This window comes from Macrobrachium nipponense, chromosome 13 (genome assembly GCF_015104395.2).
Source record: "Macrobrachium nipponense isolate FS-2020 chromosome 13, ASM1510439v2, whole genome shotgun sequence".
NCBI classification, from domain to species: Eukaryota; Metazoa; Arthropoda; class Malacostraca; order Decapoda; family Palaemonidae; genus Macrobrachium; species Macrobrachium nipponense.
Window position 1 is genome coordinate 61,527,314 of NC_087206.1, and position 25,000 is coordinate 61,552,313.

The following is a 25,000-nucleotide window of genomic DNA, read 5'->3' on the forward strand; positions in this document are numbered from 1 at the left end:
TGACTAGCATGTATGGTACATAACCATGAATAAACATACATAGACATACAAGGACACTGCCCTTGTCAGATTTTGTACCAATCCAAAACATGCAGTTTTTATCAAAAAATCTGCTACTATAGTCTTTGGATTTGACTTGCTCAAGACAAGGCTTATTCTTATAGATTTCAATAAAAACTTCAAGACATTCAGGAATGGTGCTGCCATTCTCAGACTTCATAATACACAATTACTTTTCCTGTGGAAAAATTGAAGATTTATGAATATATAATCATCTGCCATCACCTTCAATTATGAAAAAAAATAGATCATTCCGATATATGATTGATTTAGGTATACACACTTTTCTTCTGACTGTGAAGGTTTGCGCCTGCAAAAGTCGACAGAACAGGTGGACCTGCGCAGGTATAACCTGAACGTTTGTGGTGGCCTTTAGGGTTTACAACAGATTTCAGTAAGCAAAGATTTGACTGTTTAAGAATTTGGTTTTGGAGATTACTAAATAACGTTGCCTCTTGGTCATGCTATATAGATTGGCAAAGGTATGAAATCAACCAACAACAAACTGACAGTTGGAATGAGAACTAAAACATAGAGAATATATTAGGCTGTGTAATCATTCGGTTTCAAATTACTCTCTCTCTCTCTCTCTCTCTCTCTCTCTCTCAGAGCCTTTCTCTAACATTTTGTGAGAAAGTCTAGCACATGGAGTCATGCAGCTAAATGAGTTGGATTTGCAGCCAGTCACCAGGATCGATTCCAGTTTAATATTTGTTACAGGACTTCTAAATGGGGTTCGATTCATCGTGTCCGAATTCGAAGCTAAGAATCTATACAGTATAATGACAGTTTCAGAACAAATAACCTATGGTACTGTTGGAGTCAAAGTTGCAATAAATATTCTATATATTTTTCAGCTCAAGCTGAAAACAGAATAATTTAGATGCTGTTCTACAATCAATTTGATACAAATTAGTTTATCATAGAGGGCTACTTGCTTTACTTACCATGTCCATCTCCGATATCTGGCTCATGCTTCGCACTTCGATGTCGATTTCCACCGTCGTTGGCTCTCCTAAAATGACAATAACACATTTTAACGAAAATGCCACAACTTAAAGAAATAATAAAATAAAGAAATCGAGGACTGCAACAAATAGACTGTCCTAGAGACATTTTTTATTAATACATTGAGATAAAAATGAAAGAGTTATCCATCTCATGCACAAATTTCAGCTTTTCTCCACCTAAAGTTATCATCTCTCTCCACTAACAGTCATATTCTAACGAATTTTCCTAACACCACCCTCACAGTCATTTTCCATCCTCAGCCAACCAGTCAGTTTCTATTCCCACCCAAACAGTCAACTTTTATCTTAACAATATCCCTCCTCCGCCCCATCCCAAATACCCAGAGCTATTGTCTAGCCCCAATCAAATAGCCACGCTTCTGTTCCCAGCCACTCATTCGTTTTCTACTGCCATCCACACATTTATTTTCAGTCGCCACTTGCAAACCTTACATTCATTACTTATTCCCTTCACAGATCGTTCTCTATATCCATCTACAAAGTCATTTTCTATTCTTACCTACAAAAACTTTTTCGAATGGAATGGAATATAGAGTTTAGGCCAAAGGCCAAGCACTGGGACCCATAAAGGTCATTCAGCGCTGAAAAGGAAAATGAGAGTAGGTAGGTCTGAAAGGTGTAACAGGAGGAAAACCTCAAAGCAGTTGCACTAAGAAATAGTTGCTTGGAGAGCGTGGATAGCAAGGGAAGAAAGATAATGTGAATGGGGATATAGTAAAAGGAATGAAAGGGGTTGCAGGGACGCTGCAAAGAACCTTCAGTAATGCCTACAGTGCACCCCGTGAGGTGCACTGACGGCACTACCCCCCTACGGGACAAAGACATTTTCTACATACATCTACAGTAATTTTCTATCCATAACTGTACGGGTCATTTTCTGTTTCCATCCAAACCTATTTTCTATCCATATCAACACAGGTCACTTTCTGTTTCCATCTATGCAATTATCATCTATCTACACCCACAGAGATATTTTCTATTTCCATCTGCAGAGTCGTTTTCTATCCATACCACCCGGGTCACTTTCTATTTCCGTCTAAACAGCAATTTTCTCTCCATAGCCAACAAAGGTCAATTTCCATTTCCAACTACAACCATTTTCTATCCATACCAACACAGGTCACTTTCTATTTCCATCTCCAGTTATTTCTTATCCTTAACCACAAGGGTCACTTTCTATCTCCATCTGCGCAATCATTTGCGATATATTACACCCACAGAGATATCTTCTATTTCCATCTACATAGTCGTTTTCTATCCACACATATCTTTTTCTATTTTTATGTGCACAGCCATTTTCTCTCCCCACCTACAAGTCATTTTGAGTCCTCACCCAAACAGACTTTTTTAGCCGCCATCAACCATTTTCTATCCCCATCAACCATTTTCTATCTCTCAACCATTTTCTATCTCTCAACCATTTTCTATCCCCATCAACCATTTTCTATCTCTCAACCATTTTCTACAGAGCCGTATATAGATATATACGGCTTTGATTTTCTATCCCCATCAACCATTTTCTATCTCTCAGCCATTTTCTATTCCCTTTCAGCCAGGTATTTCCATCACTACCCACATATTAATTTCCATTCCCTTACACAGTCATTTACTATTCCCATCCACATTTATTTTCTATCCCAGTCTACAAAATCATTTTCTATCCCTACCTGTAGATATTTTCTATTCCCCCAAAAACAGTTATTTCCAATTCCCTCATTCTCAGTCATTTTCCATTCCCATCTACACAGTCATTTCCTATTGGCATTTACACTCATTTTCTATCACTGCCTAAACAGGCACCTATACCCTCACCCATACAGCCATTTTCTGTTCCCATCCACACATTCATTTCCTATCTCTCCCTGCCTATGCAGTCGTTTTCTATCCACCCCCCTACCCCCCACTCCCAAAACAGCCATTTCCTATTCTCACTTTCACAGTCATTTTCTGTTCCCACCTACATATTCATTTTTATTTCAGCTACACAGCCATTTTCTATCCCAGCCGCAAATTCTTTTTCCATTCCCATCCACACACGCATACGCACTCTCCCTGTCTCTCTATATCCTCAGTCTCATTCTTACAAAGTGATCTTCCACAAGCCCGGCCCCCAATATCAACATTTATTCTTATCCATACAATATCTCTTTATCCCTCTCACACAATCATCTTCAACAACTACGTAATCTAGCTGTTACCCCACCCAGACAATCTTTCTCTAAACTAAACTGCACCTTGACCCCACCTTTGATTTCACCCCCACAATCACTACTGCTGCATCCACACAATCGCCTTCTAATCTATCAACACTACCATCCCATTTCCTCCATCCAAACCTCCCCCTTCTCTCCAAGCCATGCAACATCTGTTTCCATTCTTCCGACACACCCTCTGACTATTCATAATATATGAAATCTGTGTCCCGCCCACATCTAACATCACCCACACTTTTCCTCAATCAGTATCCATAAATTTACCATTAAACCATTCTGCACAAGTGTCTTCCTCTACAGCCATCAGCTCAAATCCATCTACTGCCGTCACCTCCGGATTTCGTTCAACAGCACAATAATTCCCCTCTCAGTTTCCCTTAAGCGTATCTCAGAATATTTCTAAATGACCTTGACTATACCCACACTCTCTCTCTCTCTCTCACCCTTAGCAGACGTGCAAAAGGTAAACTATGTGTGAAAAGATTTCCGTGAATGAAGGGGAGTAATGGCCAAGGTCTTAGACTTCCTGACTGAGGAAATGAATAAGGATCAACTTTCCGATGAAGCTCCGATGAAAAACGCATTTTAAATGATCCTTCGTGGTTAAAGGTGCAGGATCTCTCGCTTGGAAAAGACATGCTTTTCACAGCTGGTCTTTCCTACCCACACTTTCCTGCACATACATAACAATAATTATTCATATTTTTTTACACATACATAAAACAAGCGAAATAGCCACCGCTTTGACGAGCAAGTTCTCACTGACCAGAAAACCTATCTCGTAAAAGGGAATAATAAAAATGGGTAAAGAAAACCCGAATACCACACAAATACTTCCGTAAATTAATGCCCGTTAAGAAAAGAATGCCAGAAGTGCAAACTGATATATTGAAGACATATCACTGTATATAAGTTATTTATTGTCCCTAAACTGATTATTTCAAATAATTTTCAAAATAAGATATTTGGCAAGGCGATATCCAAATTAACATTCTAAACATCATCCCACACGAAGGTATTTTTAATAAGCTCATCTTAACCTAGAGAACAATAAACCTGGGAAATCACCGTCAGCTGTTCGGGTTATGTTTCAACTATACTCGGTTTTTTCCATCTGTCCACCCGCCTGTGGTGGTCGCACATGGTAACACTGAGTCCCGGGCTTTAAATAGTTACGCTATGTTTAAGTTTTAGGTAAATAAAAGGATATCTTGGTGTACATTTGCAACTGAAAAGTGTTTTGATAATTTACTGTGTGCGAATTACACCGTTAATATTCGAAATAGGATATTATTCAAAGCCCGGGACACAGTGTTACCATGCGTAAACACCACAGGCGGATGGATAGATGGAAAAAAAGAGTATACTGGCTATGCACTTACATAACGTGACGGGTCACCGCTTGGATCTGAGAGACTATAGGGACACATGGGAGTCGGGACCTTCCTTTTATCCTGCAGCCAGCGATCTCAACCACCTGTACTCGATCCGTACCAGTAGCCTCATTAAGCTAGCGCCCACTGGTTATGAATGAAAAGGGTCTTCAAATAGACGTTGCCGACCGGGTTACACTGTAAAGCGTTTACTGTGAAGTTTACCGTACTCTTTCAGCAAACCTGAAAATCCATTATTTTCGTCCCCATCTAAGACCGATACCCTGAGGACTCGTCAACTCCAGGCTGAAATTTCGTGTATCCAGGGCAGGTGGAATCAATATTTACCCGCTATTGATTTCTCTGTCCATATCTCTGATTACCTACAAGGTGAGCCGTTTCTTATCAGCGATGGATGATTCAGAAGCCACGAAAGGACATCATTTGCTTTAGGTAAATATTCAATAAAGGTAGTTGACCATTACTGCCGACACGGAGGTATGATTCGAAAACAGGTATCATAGTTGTATTTCATTTCATTTTTCTTATGCTCTTTATGGGAAGTTGGCATGTTATTTCAGCTAATAAAATAGCCACTTAGGAAAAAATTCATGGGTGTCCGGGTGTTTGAGAGAGATTTCCATGGAAAACAGGTAGGTGTATTTTATTTCATTTTTCTTATGCTATTTTTGGGAAGTTGGCATGTTATTTCAGCTAATAAAAGAGCCACTTAGGGAAAAATTTCTGTGTCACTCATATAAGTTCATGGCTGTCCGGGTGTTTGAGAGAGATTTCCATTTCACCCCTTTCTGGATGACAGGTGCCTGGGAGTGCGAAAATGGTCAAATGTTCAACGACCCAACTCTGCTGTAGAAAGTTTCGGTGTGTGCCCGTCTTACGTCATTATACAGACCCGTTGTCCAGAAAGGGGTTGGATGTAATTCAGCTTTATGCCCCGAGACATCCATGAACTCATATGAGTGACCATACCTCTCTTGAACTAAGCCGTAATTGATTTAACTGGTCGTCAGTAGACCGTGGTGAGTCCTGAATAACGAACAGATGATGTAACAAATCAAGTATGTTATTTTCTGAAAAATGTCGTTTGTTCCAAGATTGTAAAGAAAATATGTTGGAAAAAATAATTTTGAGCCATTTGCCTTTCCTTTAGTATGATTTTTGTATAACTTGATTGTGTAGCTTTTCTTAACATTTTCCTTCTAATATAACGTTCACTTTTGTTATATTTGTTTTGTATGACTTTTGCATATTGTAATTTTTCTATAGTATATATTTGGCATTTGCTTTTATATAAATTGGTTTTAAATTTTTCTCATGTAAAATATTTGCTTTTCATTACAATTTCTTTTCCTTGCAATCTTTTGAATTTTGTTGGTGGGTGTAGCAGCATGCTGCTACTCTCCATTTGATGTATATCAGTAAACTTTTTAAATTTGAATTTGAATTTGAATCCTGACCAACGAAAAGAAAAGCTGGAGGATTGACACCCACAGGAGACAGCCATTCTAAGTGATCAATATATACGGTGAAATACAATAAATAGATAAATTAATATTTATATATATAGTATGCAACATATTATTTATGATGATACAACCACACGCACTTTTTTTTATATATCATATCTATATATATATATATATATATATATATATATATTATATAATATATGTATATATATATATGATATATATATATTATATATATATATATATCTATATATATATATATATATATATATACAGAGTTGCACTTTTACTATTGGCGGACATGAACATTTTCAACCTCAAATCCGTTGTACGTTTATTCATCCTTACAGCAAACTCTCGATTGACGCAGGAGATGGAATTCTATTTCTACTTCCAAGCTTCGATGGTCTAAAAAAAAAAAAAAAAAAAAAAACAACTTGAGGCGACAGTTTCCTGTCGAAAGTAACGATGAATAAATGTAATCCATTGGTAACTCATACTCAATCATGTGGATTCTCGCGATTCATTGCAACTTTGGCCGGCTCGTCCAAGACTCCCGAGGGTCTGTTACAAGGAACAACGTTTCATGTAATATTTACCCACAGGACACAATGACATCCCCCCCCCCCCCGCCCCCCACCAGGTCTTTTGGAACTTTTCTGCCCCTCCGAGGAAAGAGTTAAACTGGCGTCTTCTCGCACAATAAACCTACTGGCTGCAGACCAATCAACGGAAAATCCTTATACCTCGGTAGATGAGATCTAAATTAAGGAAAATAATCGTAAAATAAAGATGAAACTTTTAAGAAGATTTCTTTCAAGATTTCCGCTTAAGAAGAGAGAGAGAGAGATGAGAGAGAGAGAGAGAGAGAAGAGAGAGAGAGAGAGAGTTTACCGAATATGAGATCCAATGAATAGGCAGAGAAAGAATATCACTTTGAACGAAAGAAAAATACAATATATATTATATATATATATATATAATATATATATATATATATATATATGATTATAATACTTTAGCACGTGATCCCACATCTCTTGAAGAATTTTGGTGTTAATGAACGAAAGAAAATAAAAAAACTGAGAGAGAGAGAGAGAGTTACCAATATGAGATCCAATGAATAGGCTGAGAAAGAATATCACTTTGAACGAAAGAAAATACAATATGTATATATATATATATATATATATATATATATATATATATATATATATGATTATATTACTTTAGCACGTGATCCCACATCTCCTGAAGAATTTTGGTGTTAATGTAGTTTTTAAAAACAATAAAACAATGAAACAGGTACTTATTACGAACTCCCCCGACAGTGCTAAAGGATGTGTATATAAAATCCCGTGTAAGTCTTGTGACAACTTTTACATTGGTCAAACGGGGAAAACACTGGAAAAAAGAATAGAACAACATAAACAATGTGTGAGATATGCACAGGGGAATAGTGGTATATTTGTACATGTTAGTGAGAACAATCATGCTATTAACTGGCAAGGGGTAAAAAAGCTGGTATGTTCTAATAATGCATGGGAAAGGAATATCATTGAGTCTAGTTTTATAAAAGAAAGTTACAACAATAATATGAACATCAGTCAAGGAATGTATAAACTTGATCCTTTAATATCAAAAGAAATTTGCAAACTGTTTAAATTTTAAGGTAGGCTGTAGAGATATATGGAAATAGGATTATTATATTTGTAAACACAGTAAAGGGGGCAGTAGTGGTAATGAGATGTTCAACCCCGCCTCCCTGACACCTGTCAGGTGTGGACTTGTTGTCTCCTACAGTCCGTACCCTAAGCGGTAGTATCCCTTGGGAATTTATTGTAAATTTTAGCCGAATGATTTTTGAAAGCCACTCCTACCTTGACACCTGCCTGTGGGTGGATTTGCAGTCTCAAACGGTTGTGTGTATGTTCGTCAGTACTTGTGAATTTTAATACTATGTATCAGTCCTTTGTCAATGGCTTGAAAATAAAGCCGAAACCGGTCAGGACCTACACCCTGTCTCTTATTTTTCACCTGTGGATATGTGTGATATACGTATATATATATATATATATATATATATATATATTATATATATATATATATATATATATAGAGAGAGAGAGAGAGAGAGAGAGAGAGAGAGAGAGAGAGAGAGAGAGAGAGAGAGAGAGCATTTAAGTATTTTCCTTTGAATAGTGCGATTAATCATATCATGTTATGCCATGGCCAGATATCAATCAAGCCTTGGTCTAGCTGCCTTTTGAGACCTGCTATGTAGCCCACCAAACAAGGACCAGGGAGTCAGAGGCGATAAGAACCATCGACTGGCTTCTGAATAAATAATTGACAAATATGCTTTACACAAAAGACGAGCAAAACATTTCGCTATAAAGCGATCCAAGTTTCAAAAGTGGACTGGAGAAATATTTATATCACTAGTAGTAGTTGTTGTATAGTAGTGAGGTACACAGAATAAGTTCACGAACTTTTCTGGAAAGCTTCCCACAGAATGGAAATAGAGGGCGTCAAACACCCACACTCTAAGTGCAGGAATCATCTTTATTTTGCACTCAGTCACTTCTACATACAGAAAAAAAAGAACAAAAGCCAATGTGTACCCATACAAAATTTTTTTTATAACACTGATAGTTCACGCGATGTAGACTTAGACTTGCCTTCGTCCAGTCCGGTGACCCATATATGATTATGCGGAATGAAGAGTAGCAGTCTCGACCCTCTCTTACATTTCCGTAATTCCTGAGTGTATATGTACGTTATCTGTACACAACTGGCTCTAAAAAGCAAACGAAGCAAATATAACAAGGATAGAAGGAAAAGGTGTCTCATATGTACTTCAAGTACCGGAATTCGTTACGTCATAGAGAGAGCAATATTTGTGTAAAAGACAATTGCCTCGAGGCCTTGGTTGCTGTTATAAAACAATATTGAGAACGAGAGCAAAACGGGAACAACAAAAGAAAGAGAATGTCCTGTGACATGAGCAAGTGAGTGCGCTTGCGCAAAAGTCTCCAGGTTAGTCAAGAGCTCACGTAATTTCTAAAACAGTTTTATTCCATTACATCAAGATATATTTTTTCATGGAAATTTTTCATCAAAGATGCTTCACTATTCGCAAAGAAAAAATGAGTTCGTTCTTTATAGTGTCCATAAAAAATTAATTCATGAACCCAATTCGTGGAAAGCAAGTTCAAAGAAAATGGAACATAGAAAACGAATTCGTGCAGTCTAGAGCAAAATGTGACCCCGAGGAACGTGTACGTGAAAGAACGAGTTCAACCAGCTGTTCTTCCGAATCCAAATATCACCCGTGCTGCATAATACATTTTTTTAATTAGTCGTTTTATTTAAGTGCAAACAAACCCACTCCTGAATTTCGGAACAAAGAGAAAGAGTGACAGATGAACAGATGAGCCTCGTGACATTTCATAGTCAATCAAACAATAAAATTCGCGCCATGAATTTAGGAATCCGATCAAGCGATCGCATTAAAGTAACTCATTAACTCCGTTAAATTTGAGTTTTTGGCTTCGTTCTTGTCTTTCTGCCAGTCTGTCTCTCTGTCAGTTTGAACAGTCTGTCTAATGTTACCACTCCACGAAAGCAATTGCAAAGACTACATTGAAACTTGCTTAAAAAAAAAAAAAAAAACAAAAAAAAAAAAAACAAACAAACAAACAAACAAACAAACCATAAGATGGTTAACCTTTAACAGAAAACAGTCAGAGGACAAGGTCGGAAAGTTTCATTGAATTAAATGCTTCATGTTCTACTAAATATCTATGCGCCCATTTAATCATATAACTGTGATTGCAATAGAGGTAGCGTACCAAGTTTCACCTTCAAAGATAAAAGGTCAAGGTTATAGATTTGTTGTAGTTTTAAATGTTTCCCAGTATTATCGACATATTTGTAGCACCCATTCAATACTGACAGATGATAATTCCATTATGATTAGATGTACCGAGTTTGATCTTGACAAGGTGAAGGTCTGTGGTAGTTTAGACACTTTATACTACACTACAAAATGAGAGCTTTATTAGGAGAGGATATATCGGGTGTTTGAAAAGTCACTCATGGTTTTGTATTGTTTATTAACCATTTAATTGAAACATAAACTGGATGACATTCATATGGTAAAATCTATTTTACCTGAAAATATCTGTGGTAGCTACCCTCTGATTTGGGATGTTCACCCATAAGTAATTGGTACACCTAGACGTGTGCACCACCTTTTTCGGGAGACACTGATGCACTGATGCGTTTCTGATGCGTTCTTCAGGCGTTGGGAGATCCCGATGCCTTGTTCCATAGACCTCCGACTTGATGAAACTCCACAAGAAAAAAATCACATGGTGTGTTCCATCAAGTCGAAAGTCTATGAAATAAGGCCTCGGGATTTCCCAAAGTTACAAGAACGCATCAGAAATGCAGGTGCATCAGTGACTACCGAAATGTTGTCAGTTGCTGGTCAGGCATGCATGAACCGGTAACTTGATTGCTACGAAAAAGAGTCGTGCACACGTCTACGTGTACCACTGACTTATGGATGAACATTCCAAATCAAAGGTGATAACAGATATTCTCATTTAGGATAGATTTTACCATGTGAATTTCATCCACTTTATGTTTCAATTACATTTCCATTAAACAATGCACAACCATGAGTGACTTCTTGAACACCCGGTACTAAAAGTAACTTGTAGAAAATAAGTAGATCTTGAGAAAACCTAACATTATTAAGAGATGAACTGGAAAAGAAAGTTTGCTAAAGAAAAAGGGGATCTGTAAACGGTATCCTGAGTAAACTGATGGGAAAAGAGCAAAAGAGAAAAGGTGATAAAGACAAAGTTAATAAATCCCCCTTTCTTTTTCTTTAACAAACTTACTTTTTTCCATTTCAGCACTTAATAATGTTAGGTTTTCTCTAGATCTACTTATTCACTACAAGCTACTTTTAGTATATCTTCTAAAAAAGTTTTTAAATGGAAGTTTTTCACTCCTCCTCTTCTGGATCTCAGGATGGCAGATGAAACAGGCATGAGGGTCTACCTTGAAAGGTATAACTAATATTATTTGCAACATCCTCATACTGCAAAACGTCAGAAACTCAGAAACTCTACAGCAGAATTCTGGTTTAGCCTTCGCTTCTGTCAGCCAGTCACAATGCCCCAACTCCTAGACCCCGAAACTAGTCAGTCTACCCCACCTTCTTAACAAAAGATGTGGAACACTTGCGTTTTTTTTTTTATCTCGTATCTGCAAATGCAATTGTATTATTTCATTGTACAGTATCCCATTCTATGACAAACTAGTTCCTTATTAGCAGTCTAAAAGGTACTCATCAAGTAAGGATATAGAACAATAGCTTATTCTTTTATAATAATCCAAGTTATCACCTTACTTCCTAGTCCTTCTGAGCACCATTATCCCTGGAAGCTTGAATTTCAAGTCAATGACCCATGTGGGCTCATTTCATATGAATAGGCTTCAGTTTCTGAATAAAAATAATAATAATGATAAAGTGCTCAGACTGTATGTATCATTTGTTATCTCTCTTATCAGGGGTAGCAGAATAAAACATTCAAAGCTTTGCTACTGAATGTCTGCTTGAACTCAGGCATGAAGACGTCTAGAAACTGTGGAAGACTGTGTGCCCCACTGAAGAAATGGACAGCTGTCTTGGGCCAACGGTGAGTGGAATCATCTGGAAAGAAGTCAGAGCCAGTGGGTAGAATGAGTGTCATCTACCAGCAGACCAAAACGGATGAGCAAGGGCGTCTGGACATCGGTAACAATGAACCCCCATTGGTATTTTTTCCTTAACAGATAAAGGGTGAGGGTTTAGTGGCTGGGTGACAGTATGGGCCCGTAGTTAGTGACCACTAGACGGAGGCTGTTGTCCGGGGCCTTAAATCAGTGTTTCGTCAATGCGGGGATGGTCAGTTTGAGGTGAACATCTCTACCAGGAACTTCTTGCCGGATGCACAGTCAGTGGGGTTGACATCTGCTGGAGTTGCGGTGGCCACCCAGCTCCTTTTCTCTCCTGTTTCAGCCGGGGCTCAACTCTTGATGGCTTTCCCGAACCTGTTATGTTATACATAGCTGATGGACGCCCCTTTCTGTCGCAGCTTGTAAGGTCGGCTATGCATGGCACAGGCTTGGTTCTCATCGTCATGGTCTTGGCTTTGGTCGTCCCTGGCTTAACAGATGAGTGAACGGTAGCTGTTGTGAGGTCTTGGAGGACTCTAGCAACACATCCCTCTTCTTCAGGAGGTAAACCATCGATTCTCTTCTTATTATGGACACTGTAAATAAAGATCTAATATTACCTGGCCAACACTACTCCAAACTTTTGGTTGCTGAACTAAAATTGAGTTAATAAAAGAAGTCTACATTTTGCTCTTCCTAGACCATATCCTATAAACTGAAGGTTCTTCCCAAAAGGAAAAAGGATAACCAAGGAAAAAAAAAAAAAAAAAAATTGTCATGTCAAATCCGATTACTGACCATTCATAGATCGTAGCACTGTAAAAATCAGGTAATCGTTAGATTGCCTGTTTTCGGGTAAAAGAGGCCGAAGGTTGCATAGTCCCCAGCATTTACATGATTTTTCTTCTTCAGTGGGCCGTGCCCATTTCTGCTTCGGAAATGCGCGCTCATATTCCTTAAAATTTCTTCGCTCTGGAATTTTGTAGCCTTTAGAAGCACAATAAGCACAATACAAGGCCGTGTTATTTCTTCAAGTCACGCTCTTAGAGAGAGAGAGAGAGAGAGAGAGAGAGAGAGAGAGAGAGAGAGAGAGAGTCTACGGTGAACCAAAACAAAAAAATCGCTTATGTAATCTAGTTCATCATTATTACCAACGTCACCATCATTCCCACGATCTCTCTCTCTCTCTCTCTCTCTCTCTCTCTCTCTCTCTCTCTCTCTCTCTCTCCTTCAGTGCCCTAGAAATAGCCACAAGACCCAAGCGCCAAGTTAACGAGACAATTATGACTTTTCAGAACATAAGGCTGAGGAGAGTCGAGGGCGGGGTGGGGAGGGGCCTCAAGAGGTCTTCCTCTGTTTAATGTTTTGATGGAAACGATTTACGTAACCTCCAGGATCAGTTAATTAATCTCATTATTTCCATCTTTCCGTGAGACACATCATTACATGAAGTTCTTTTTTGAAGACAAAAAGAAAGGCTTGAATACACCACATTTAACTTTTTTTTCTATCTCCTGAACGAGTAAGGAAAAGATCTACATATATTTTTCTTTCAAGCAAGTAAATGCAATATATATATATATATATATATATATATATATATATATATATATATATATATATATATATATATATATATATATATATATATATATATATATATATATATATATATATATATATATAATATATATATATATATATATATATATAATGATCATGCCTCTTTTACCTTGTTTAATGAGAAGTTGTTATGCACCACAATAACTTTCATGACTGATACCATAATAATGCCAGTGCTTTCTGAGTAATATTAATCAATTAGTGACAATTCATTCTCTGTTACTTAGTTAACTATTCTGTCCTGGACTACAGGATGAGGAAACCATAATTAAAATGAAAGTTTTCGTAATCCACCGAACGATTGACACAGGATACGGATAATTTCTTGCAATTTGTAATCTGAAACAAGTTGACGGAAAGTAAAACTGAATAAAAACACACCAGCATTTTCTAACCTACCATGACGTTTTGTACTGAATCTTTAAAAACTGGCATTAGTAACTGATAAATTAGGCTATTTCTCAAACAAATATTGAGGCATAAAACAAATGTATGAGAGAGAGAGAGAGAGAGAGAGAGAGAGAGTTGAAATCCATTTAGTTTTTAGTCAAGATATTGTCTAAGAAATGTGGCTTACCACACTTTCGGAAAATGAAGGAAAGAAATATATGAATAGAAAAACAAATAAAAATCGATGGTTGGTCTTCGAATAATGTCTAACGCAACTTTAAACCTACGGCTCTCTCGTGGTGGCTAGGTCATTCATTTAGATGCCCTTCGTTAATGAGAGAGAGAGAGAGAGAGAGAGAGAGAGAGAGAGAGAGAGAGAGAGAGAGAGGAAAACCACATATCAAAAACATTAACTGTTACAAAGTATGCATAAAAATTCCCATAATCAAGAGAAACCGAAATTATCCACCAAACATGAGAGCACCAAAACTGAATGAATACATATTATATACATAGTATATAATTTAAGATTCCAAGCCACGCTAAAAGTTGTCTGTTTATTAATCGCTCGATCAAACAACGCCTTGGATTCGTATCAGAAATCTTATCCGGATCCATCCAAATATTTCCTCCTTGACCCACATTCCAGGACTCAACAAGGCAAAGCATAATTAAAACGTTTTTGTAACTTTCCAAGAAGCGTTTTTGGCACTGGGAGACAAAGCCAAAAAAAAAAATAATATAATATAGATATATATATATATATATATAAGATATATATATATCTATAGAATTTATAAATATATTTATATTATATATATTGATATATATATAATATTATAATAATATAATATATTATATAAATATATATATATAGTATATATATATATATATATAGGTATATATATATATACTAATATATATATATATTATTTATATATATTTAATATATAATATAAATATATTAAATATATTAATATACAACATAATACTAAATTTATATATATATTGTTATAATATACCTATACGTATATATATATATATATATATATTATATACATATATATATGTATATATATATATGTATATAAAACTAACAAACAAACATGAGCGAATCGTAAAAATTCTTCACTAGTGGAGAATGGTGAAAAATCGCTACGGCTTCTGCCTTTCTTAGAAAAACAGGTCGCTACGTTCTATGAAAGAACTAGAGATTTTCACACAGAAATACACCTGTGGAATAGTTCTCGTCCAGGCCCTTTCCTGCGTGGGTTCGGTCATCATTTTTGAGAGAGAGAGAGAGAGAGAGAGAGAGAGAGGAGAGAGAGAGAGAGAGAGGTGGGCATAAATTTGACTAATAGGTGTTACGCAAACATTGAAAATCTTCAGATTCCTTCCGTTCTCGAGTGTTCATCTAACTTCTGAAATATCTCCGCGTAAACTCTGATCTTTTGTTTTCATACCAGTTTTGCGTGACATATACAAACTAAAAGGGGTAGATTTCTAGACACTTGCAAATACCCTTGGAATTTTATACGTTTACATGGATACACACACCACATTTACATTATATGTATACACAATATAGATATTTATATGTATGTATGTATGTATGGATGTAATATATATATATATATATATAAATATATATATATATATATATATATATATATATATATGTTGTCACAACACAGTTGACCAAGCGCTTTCGTGTATTTTTCACACCTCCTGAGGAGGTGTACGACAACATGAAATATCGCATGCTTTAGCGACAGATTGTCTATATATATATATATATATATATATATATATATATATATATATAATATATATATATATATTATATATATTAGAGCTGTGGGGTATATGCGGCTGGTGTCAACCGAAGGAAACAGGACCAACGTTAGAGGAAGACGATCACAGTGACGACATTTCTTTATTGCTGATGTTTCAAGACATGCCTCATTATCAAAGCTGGAATAATATATTAAAATGTAATTATAAAAAAAACAGACATACTTACAATTACAACCAAAATATGAAACAAAGTTATAAGAGAAGACACATGGCGAAAAACGTTACTAGTTGGACGAAGTAGAAAAGCAGAGTGACACAAACAAAGAATTCCAGCCCGAGGTAACTCACATCAGGTAAAGGTTGTTGAGGTAGTTTGATTATTCAATCTTGGTACTGGTAGTTTAATAAAAAGTGATTCAAAGATAGGAATCGAAGAATTGGGAGCTTTGGAAAACATTTTAAAATCTTCATTGTCAATTTCTGTCTTACGCCTTTTGGCCTGGTCTCGAATATTTGAGAATTCCGGATTTTATATATAATTTGACTCCCTTATGACAATCAATTCGAACTTCCAGCATGCGGCGTGAGGTACCACCCACGTACTATTTCCCTTGACTATATACCTCGGGGATAAGAAAATAAATGACGATGTTTGAAGTCAAGTCACAAGAGGATTAATGTTGTCTTTGAACTGGAATAACGATTTAATGATAAGACGATTAACTGGAATCAATATACAGTTAATGGCAGGCGCATACTGTTGAATTATGTTAATCAAAATGCTGTCAAAAGACTTATCATGAATCATAGGGAGACTGGCGAGAAACGTCATCTTCGGAACTGTAGTTATCTCTCATTATGGTATATATTTATTATTCAGAAATTTTTTTAGATATTCATAAAGAGGTCTGGAAAGGTAGCATTTTCTTAAAAGTTTTTGTATAAAAATGTTATTTCATTATTGCATCCAGACTAGCTGCAAGTTACAGTAAAATCTTTGTGGAAGACGCTAACCAATGAGTTTAAAGATAAAACAGCAATGACTATACAAATTATTTATGAAATAACTTTTTATACAAATGTTCTTTAGACAAATGTTACCCTTCCAGACTTTTTTATGCATATCCGAATAAATTTCTGAATAATAAATAATTAACCGAATTAGAGATAACTACAGTTCCGAAGATGACGTTTTTTGCCAGTCTCCCTATGATTCATGATAAGTCTTTTGACAGCATTTTGATTAACCTAATTCAACAGTATGCGCCTGCCATTAACTGTATATTGATTCCAGTTAATCCTCTTATCATTAAATCGTTATTCCAGTGAAAGACAAAATTTACCCTCTTATGACTTGACTTCAAGCGTCTATTTATTTTCTTGTCCCCGAGGTAGTCAAAGTAAATACGTAGGTAGTACACTCGGTAAGGAAAGTCAGGATACAGTTTTCATTAGCTTTCGTTCATCGAATTTCCCATTTGTTTTGAAAAGACATAATCTCGCTAAATTTACTCTGGAATATGAAAATACATTGCAAATTATATCATATAAGTTAAAATTGCAAAACAAAACCGTTCAGATACTTAAAAACACTATATATGTCCGAAGTAATTGGAATTTCTCAGATGGATTCGTTCATAGAGATCTGGTAGATAGAATGTGAATTTCTGATTGTAGTACTATGTATCACAACGACAATATTTACTCGTTTTCCTTCATGAACGGGAATATTATTGCATTATTGTAAGTGGTGGGTGTAATTATTTTAGTTTCTACAAATTTATGTTTGTATTGAACTACTAGTACCAGGATCGAATAATCAAACTACCTGAACAACATTTACCTGACGTGAGTTACCCCTCCCTGGAATTCTTTGTTTATGTCACTCTGCTTTTCTACTTCTTTCAATTGGTAACGTTTTTCTCCATTTTTCTTTTTCTCCCATAACTTTGTTTTATATTTGAGTTGTAATTTTAAGTATGAGTTTGTTTTTATATCTACATTTTAACATGCTATTCCAGCTTTGATAATGGGGCAGATTTTTAAAACGTCAACAGTAAATAAATAAGAATATATATATATATAATATATATATATATATATATATATATATATATATATATAAAGGTATGTACTTGTTCACATTTGATTAGGTATGGTTCTCTTGCATTTCTGTGGAAAGGGAAGGAGCATAATACTTAAGGTTCGCACATTACCCACTCACCCACCCGAAAAGAAAAAGCTGAAAATGACAGGACAATTATTTTTGCCAATGTTGTATAATGCATGCAAGGATACTGACGGATAGATCTTATTAGTACACAATCCATAATTCATAGGATCAATAATGACCAACGGACTATGTCAACAATCAACTTCCTTATTTATCCTCAGGCAAAAGCCATGGCTATTTTGCTCCATCCTTGTGGTGCACTATTAGCATGAAGTAATAATGCTTATATATATATATATATTATATATATATATATATATATATATATATATATACTATATAATATATATATATATATATAATATACATATATATATATATATATATATATATATATATTATATATATATATATATATATATATATATATATATATATATATTATATATATATATATATATATATATATATATATATATATATATATGTGTGTGTGTGTGTGTGTGTGTGTGTGTGTGTGTATGTACATATATAAGTGTGTATATAAATCATTAAATATATATATATATATATATATATATATATATATATATATATATCTATATATATATATATATATATATATATATATATATATATCCTTTTGGAGACAGAAAGGCGGGTGGGGGCAGGGTAGGTAGATAGTGGATCGGAGGTATAGGGAAGACATGATGGGCAGCGCCGGGTTCCAGCACAGCATAGCCTACGCCTGAAGTTCCTAGTTCTTCGCTTGCTACCTTTGACTCCCTTAGAATGATTACCCGTTTCGTCCAAAAAGATTCCTGATTCGTGATATTAAGAATTTAATTAAAAATAAAATAATATGCATGTCAGTCTACTATAAGACTCTAATACAACCTAATTCTAAATGCAGATTTCCCAAAAGTTCCCTAATCGTACTTCAATGCTTCTCCGATCATAAATTAGGAAATAAAAGGCTTGGAAACTCGCCAGTTAAACTTCATCGTAAAGCTTGAGTTGAAACTGGAAAACGCCTCCATATCATTTATTCATATTACTTTCATTCAAAACAAGATACGTACGCGGGGAAAGTTTTAAAAATTCGGTGCTACTTTAGCTTGTTATCTACGCGTCACCCACTCCGAGGTGCTAGAACTAAATCCCGGATGGTACGTAAAAGAAGATACCGTTTATTAATATAATTTCTCGACCACACATTACAGAAATGGGTGTATATAAATATAATACTTTGATCCCAGAGGGGCTAGTACTAAAAAACGGCGTCTCAAGCAGATTCCGCCATGTTTAGTACTAGCATCTCAGAGTTGGTGACGCATAGATTGGCCAAAGTAACACCAAAAGCTCATCTGCAGACTTAGTCATACTCCTTTATCCTGCAAACAAAATAAACCGAAAAATGAAATAAAGATGGCGTCTGCCTTACCTGAAGTATCAACATGGACAATCGCAGGATGTCTTACCTCCGAAGGATGGCCTCATCTTTTGGTCGTATCCCTTCAGGAGGTTGTCCAAGAGCCGTGAGATATTCTTGGTCGTCGATAAGGGTCTCGCCCCACTGGATCTTTTCAAAAGGAGACAGAAAATTTTCAAAAACTGAATAGAGCAGCCGATGTCGCCCTCCCTTGTTTTAAGAAGAAAGGTATTGTCGTTGGAAAGTTATTACTCATTTGGAAGGGGGAAAGCATGTGAGTCTCTCTCTCTCTCTCTCTCTCTCTCTCTCTCTCTCTCTCTCTCTCTCTCCCTCTCTCTCTTTTGAAATATGACCAGAAAATGACCCGCAGAAACCTTAGTTAAAGTCAGCCCCTCATGTCCCCCATCCTCTCTCATTCACAAAGATAGACAAGATTATTTCAAAGTCTCACAATTTTCTTGTTCACACATCGGGTCATAAAACATAAAAGTTTAATTTCGAGAGCAAAAAAACTATGCAATTCAAGATTAGTAATTTATCTTAAGATAGACAAATTCAGGGAAATGAGCATTTAAATAACTTACTCCGAAATTTAGTCAGTTTTAAACTGAGGGAACTTACGAGCTTAAAATACCCACATAAAACAAACGGCTATGAGATTTGTGAGGTCTTCAAGATATTCGGAAAAATGCTTTTCTCTGTTTGCCATTATCGAGTTATGAGAACAGTTACTCTTGATTAGCAGAGGCAACATTAGTAGGTAGTACTTTTTTTCACTAATCAATGCAAGCTGCCACACACCAAGTCCTTGTAGTACTTATATTAATCTTTATTTGGTTACATTGCGCTTGTTGACTGTGCTCGATGCCATATACCAGTACTTTGTTAAGTAATAAAGTGGGACTCACGCTAACGTCATCGCCGTACGGTTGAAACTATTTTTGGTTGGTCTGGCTGAGACACCAGTTTGATACCTTTTTTGTACACGTTCATAACTGTAGTGATATTCGAACGCTATTTCCCAGTCGTGAATTGGTCGTGGATCAGTATGACAATCGTCTACTGGTTGGCATTTCATCAAAGCTTCCAGTGATTAGCAGAAACTCGGATGGCTATGCTCACCATCCGCCAGAGGTCGTAATTCACATGCGTCGCTTAATCAAAAGTAAAATCAAATTTTACCTACAAAATAAGGAGACACACACACATGCACACAGTTTTAATTTTACCTCATAGATCGCCAGCCAATAAGATTTTCATCTCGGCTGAATAGAACAGTTAAATGTAATATTAAAATGCCGATACCATTATTCTTACTTTCTGTGTTATTGATAAGGGAAACAGTATCTTTCACGCATAGCGTAGCTAACTCCTGTTGTCTTTATTTACTGATCCTAACTTATCCCTTTAAAATAAACAATTTTTCATTCCAGAATTAATTGAGCAATATGAGACGGGCGAATGTAGCGTAAATAGTAATATGCAAGTTGAAAAGCCAAGCACAGAGACAGCTAAGTCATTTTCAGTGGAGGTTATCCTTCCATAAATGAAATTCAAAATTTGATTGAAAGTATCTGCCAGTCAATTATCCAAATCTGCGGTGAACTTCCATTTCGTTCAATAGCGCTTTCATTTTTATCAGGTCATTTTCCCTCTTCACAGTTCATGTCGTAGCAACATGCAATGAACTGGACCTTCCATCGTGAAGATGTGTCTATTTCAGTCGAATGTGCCCCGGTGTCGTACTTTTTTTCGCGCCTAGGTTAGAAAATGGCATTAGATTGCCCGCACCTACCACTTACTTTATTCTTTTTAAAAAATGAAATAAAACAAAATATATTAATAACAGCGTTATGCCTACCTGCCCTTACCATTCAACATCAAACATTTGAAGGGGAAATATTACGCAGCGCCACTGTGCATTGTTGCCAGATTTATACTTAATCTTTATTAGTGGCAGGTAAAAATTCTCCTTAAATTTAGGCCAAGGCTTTCAGCTTCAGGTTTGCTTTTAGTACAAGCATTTGCAGTTGTTGCATATCCACGATGTTCTGTTTTTATCCAACACAATGTCCCAACAAAGCAATTCAAATGCGATCCTAAAACAATATAAACTTACCGCAAGGTAAAATTCGGAAGGTTTTTGTTTGCATCCGGAAACTCCTTGGGGCGTCTGCTTCTTCGTTCTGCCTTTACCCTGAAGGTGGAGAAAGTCATTAGAATGAGCACGAGGCCACAGCAGCTCAGTGATTGGGAGCCCAGGAGAGAAAAGGAGGGGGAGTGAAGGGTGGTGGCCCTGAGGAGGAGGGACAATGCACTCAACAGCCTACTCTTTCTTTATGCATTCAAAAAATCACCACATCTAAATCAAGAGAGAGAGAGAGAGAGAGAGACGCCATACCCTAACAGCTGTTTCTCAAGTAACCATAGCAATTACATCAAGTTTTCATTATCGAATGGCTTTGTGTGGTTATCAGATGTTTAGAGCCATTTTCTAGACCTGCCTCTTTAAATCAAACAACAGACAAACTGCTCAGCACAACATTTCCTTACTGCTTTGTCAAGAAAAGCGATACAAGCAAAAAAAGGAAAAATTGTTCCTTCAATGCCAGAATCACCACCGCTTACCTGATAATTCCCGACAGGAGAAGGACCGACAACGTAACTGTAGATAGACAGCACCACCACCACCTGACCATCGCTGTCAGATCTCGGTTCTGGTAGGAAAAAGAGAGAGCAAAAGTTCAGTCTAATTACATAATTCTACGACATTGTTCGTAAATATAATCAATGAATTTTTCTTATCAATCGGAGATGATGGCTGATATGTCTAAAACCTGAAAATAGAGCGCTGAGAAACTGACCGACTTGTTTGAAGGTGAGTCCTAGCAACTCAATAAGTGTGTGCGAACATTTCTCATGTGGCTTCTGTCAACTTAAGCGTTCTGTCAAACCAAACAGCGACATCGACGCAAGTGGTATGAAAAAAAGCCAAAAAAATTCAATTTAAAGAACATATGACTTACTGAAAATTAATACAATTTTAAGAATTACTGAAACGTCAGTTACTTATTTCATTATGAAATGACCAAAAAGGACAATGATACGTGACGCTGCAACTATCTCATCAAACCCTAAAGACTAAAGTTTACCCTTTCGAGAGATGACTTCTTTATTTCAAATCGGTTGTGCTAAATCCACAGAAGGTTCATAATAATTGGAGGTGTTATCTGTATACTAGGCAGCCTGGTGGTCATCCATCAAGGGGGCTCTGCAGAGCCTTGCAGCCATCTTGAAAAGCCCGGTAATTGCGCAAATTGAACAGGGCTTAGTGCGACTGCAGTTATATTTCGTTCTTTATTTCGTTAATGGTACTATGCAATCCGCAGCTTGTAAATGGGCACAGGAATTTTCAAGAGAATATGGAATAACATTTCACAGGTAAGCACAGCATAAAGAAATTTATTTGCCCAATCCATATTCTTCTGTTGTAGATACGTTCTCTGTCAACATATTTTTCCAGCACATAAATGAAATGGTACCTCGGTATTGAAATTGCAACACCAATAATACTATATGTTACACAATAGGGAGCAAAAACCATCTTGCTTAGTAGTAAGTAAGCTGATATGTTATTAGTTGTGTCAACATCTCAACTTGTAAGCAGGGTCGGCCAACATAGCAAAAAGGATACTTTTTTTCCACCAGTGATAGACGCATACATTAGACATTCTCCAAACTGAAGCTCGGTATCACCCGAAAAGGTAGTGACATCCTGGAGTGTAGAGGGCATGCTCATAGGCCTCCTAAGCTTCCACGTTGGCCGAGTGCATTTCTCGCTCGGCTACCAATCTGGTTGTCCGAAATTCGATCTCGGCTCGGCCAACGCGGAACCAGAGGAATTTATTTCTGGTGATAGAAATTCATTTCTCGATACAATGAGGTTTGGATCCCACAATAAGCTGTAGGTCCCGTTGCTAGGTAACCAACTGGTTCCTAGCCAGGTAAAAATATCTAATCCTTCGGGCCAGCCCTAGGAGAGCTGTTAATCAGCTCAGTGGTCTGGTAAAACTAAGATATAGTTAACTTATTTTTCCTCAGCCACAGACATGGACAGATAACTTCTCTGACTCCGAGTATCTAGAAGGCACCTAACAGTGCGAGAGGCGTTAACACCATGAAATTTTACAGATAACACAAGAAGCAGAAAAAGATGGTAACAAGCCTTGATGTGTTGAATATTTATACATATGTACGAGGATATGAACCTCGTTATTCAGTTGGTAAACTTGTAACTCCGAGCGTCAGGCAAGCCAACACACAAATCTCTCTCTCTCTCTCTCTAAGCGATACCTCTCTCTCTCTCTCTCTAAGCAACCAGCGGGTCGCGACTTTTCTTTCTCTCTCTCTCTCGCCAGGCGATCTCTCTCTCTCTCTTTCTTTCCATTTGTGGATGCCCCACCTATCATGGAAAATGTGTGCACCATTTTCCTCGACTTGAATTTGCTGTGGTCCTCAGCAGAATTGCGCAAGAAATCGGTTGGCAGCAAAAAAGCAATGGTTCTCTCTTGTGGTGAAGTGTTTCTGTGTCATTTGATATGTTATCCACATGAGGTCACTGTAGTCACTTCAATATGAATTGTCAAGATGAAATTATTAATGAAATTGAAGTATCGTAGTCCATGTAAGAAACTTGGAAACGGTAAAAATGACTAACTGATCAGGGACGAGTGCAGTGCACCTCAAGCGACGGGGTTTTCCTTCCCTTTATAAAGTTCAAGCAGGTAGGACGCGTGTGAATTCGCTCCGAGTTTTGCGCCAAGATTTCTTTCGCCACCGTGTGGTAACCGTGAGTCCCCTAATAATTAGCATTACTGATGGGTAGGGTTTAGGTTTAGTGTGAAATTGAAGTGATCTCGGCCAATTTAAATGTGTGTTGTTGTATTTTTGCCCATAATTTTGGAAACGAAATCCGTTTTGTCCGTGACCGTGGTGTCACGTGTTTGCTGTGGCCGACCAAATTGGCGGAAAATTATTGTTGAGAGTAAGTGGGGTTGTTAGTGCTGGTGCACATGAGAGTAGGGTCTATATTCGTAAAGCTTTGCTCATCCTTTTTTCGACTGCCCTTGTGCAAGGGCTGGGAGCTGTCCCTTCAGGTAGGTCTATACGACAACAATATCTGGCAAATCCAGTAATATCAGTCGCTGAATAATTCACGACACTTTGCTGGTCCTTCCAACCAGATAGGCCTAAGCATCCAGTCCCTAAGCAACGGCAGCTGAATTATGGTTTTTTCGAGTCGTTTTGTTAGAACACTCAAGGTTATCCACACACCTTCAGGAACGAAAGGGTGGAGATTGAGGTTAATCCGCGGAAAACGGGCGCTAAAGAGTGGCCAGGAGAATTCAATTGCTAACGTAACGTTAATTGCGGCGTCATTTCCATTGCAACCCCTACAATTGCTTATGTTTTGATTGTTCATCAACCTCCATCAATTACAAAATGGCGGCCGCCACAGAAACTCAAGTTGAATCCGTTCTAATCCTCCTGACTCGCGCCCAAGGGAATCTCCTTGACTCCCATGATAGGATACAGCAGCTCAGATCGTTGTATTTGACGAGAGCAGTCAAATTCAAACCAGCCCTTGTAAGTAAAACGATAAGGACATTGGACGATACCGGT

General features: G+C 36.9%; 1 protein-coding gene across 2 annotated transcripts in view; it reads right to left on the reverse strand.

Moving 5' to 3' along the window:
• LOC135225839 (gamma-aminobutyric acid receptor alpha-like) overlaps positions 1-25,000 on the reverse strand; it is a 118,210-nt gene that overhangs the window by 40,579 nt on the left and 52,631 nt on the right. The window contains exons 2-5 of one of the 2 annotated variants that reach the window (XM_064265374.1): positions 21,947-22,035; positions 21,438-21,515; positions 19,368-19,468; positions 1,008-1,075 (exon numbers count right to left, since the gene is read on the reverse strand). In XM_064265374.1, the coding sequence (XP_064121444.1) occupies positions 1,008-1,075; positions 19,368-19,468; positions 21,438-21,515; positions 21,947-22,017 (318 nt within the window). In that variant the 5' untranslated portion in view covers positions 22,018-22,035. The remainder of the gene's footprint in view (positions 1-1,007; positions 1,076-19,367; positions 19,469-21,437; positions 21,516-21,946; positions 22,036-25,000) is intronic. The other variant, XM_064265375.1, reaches the window with a different exon arrangement.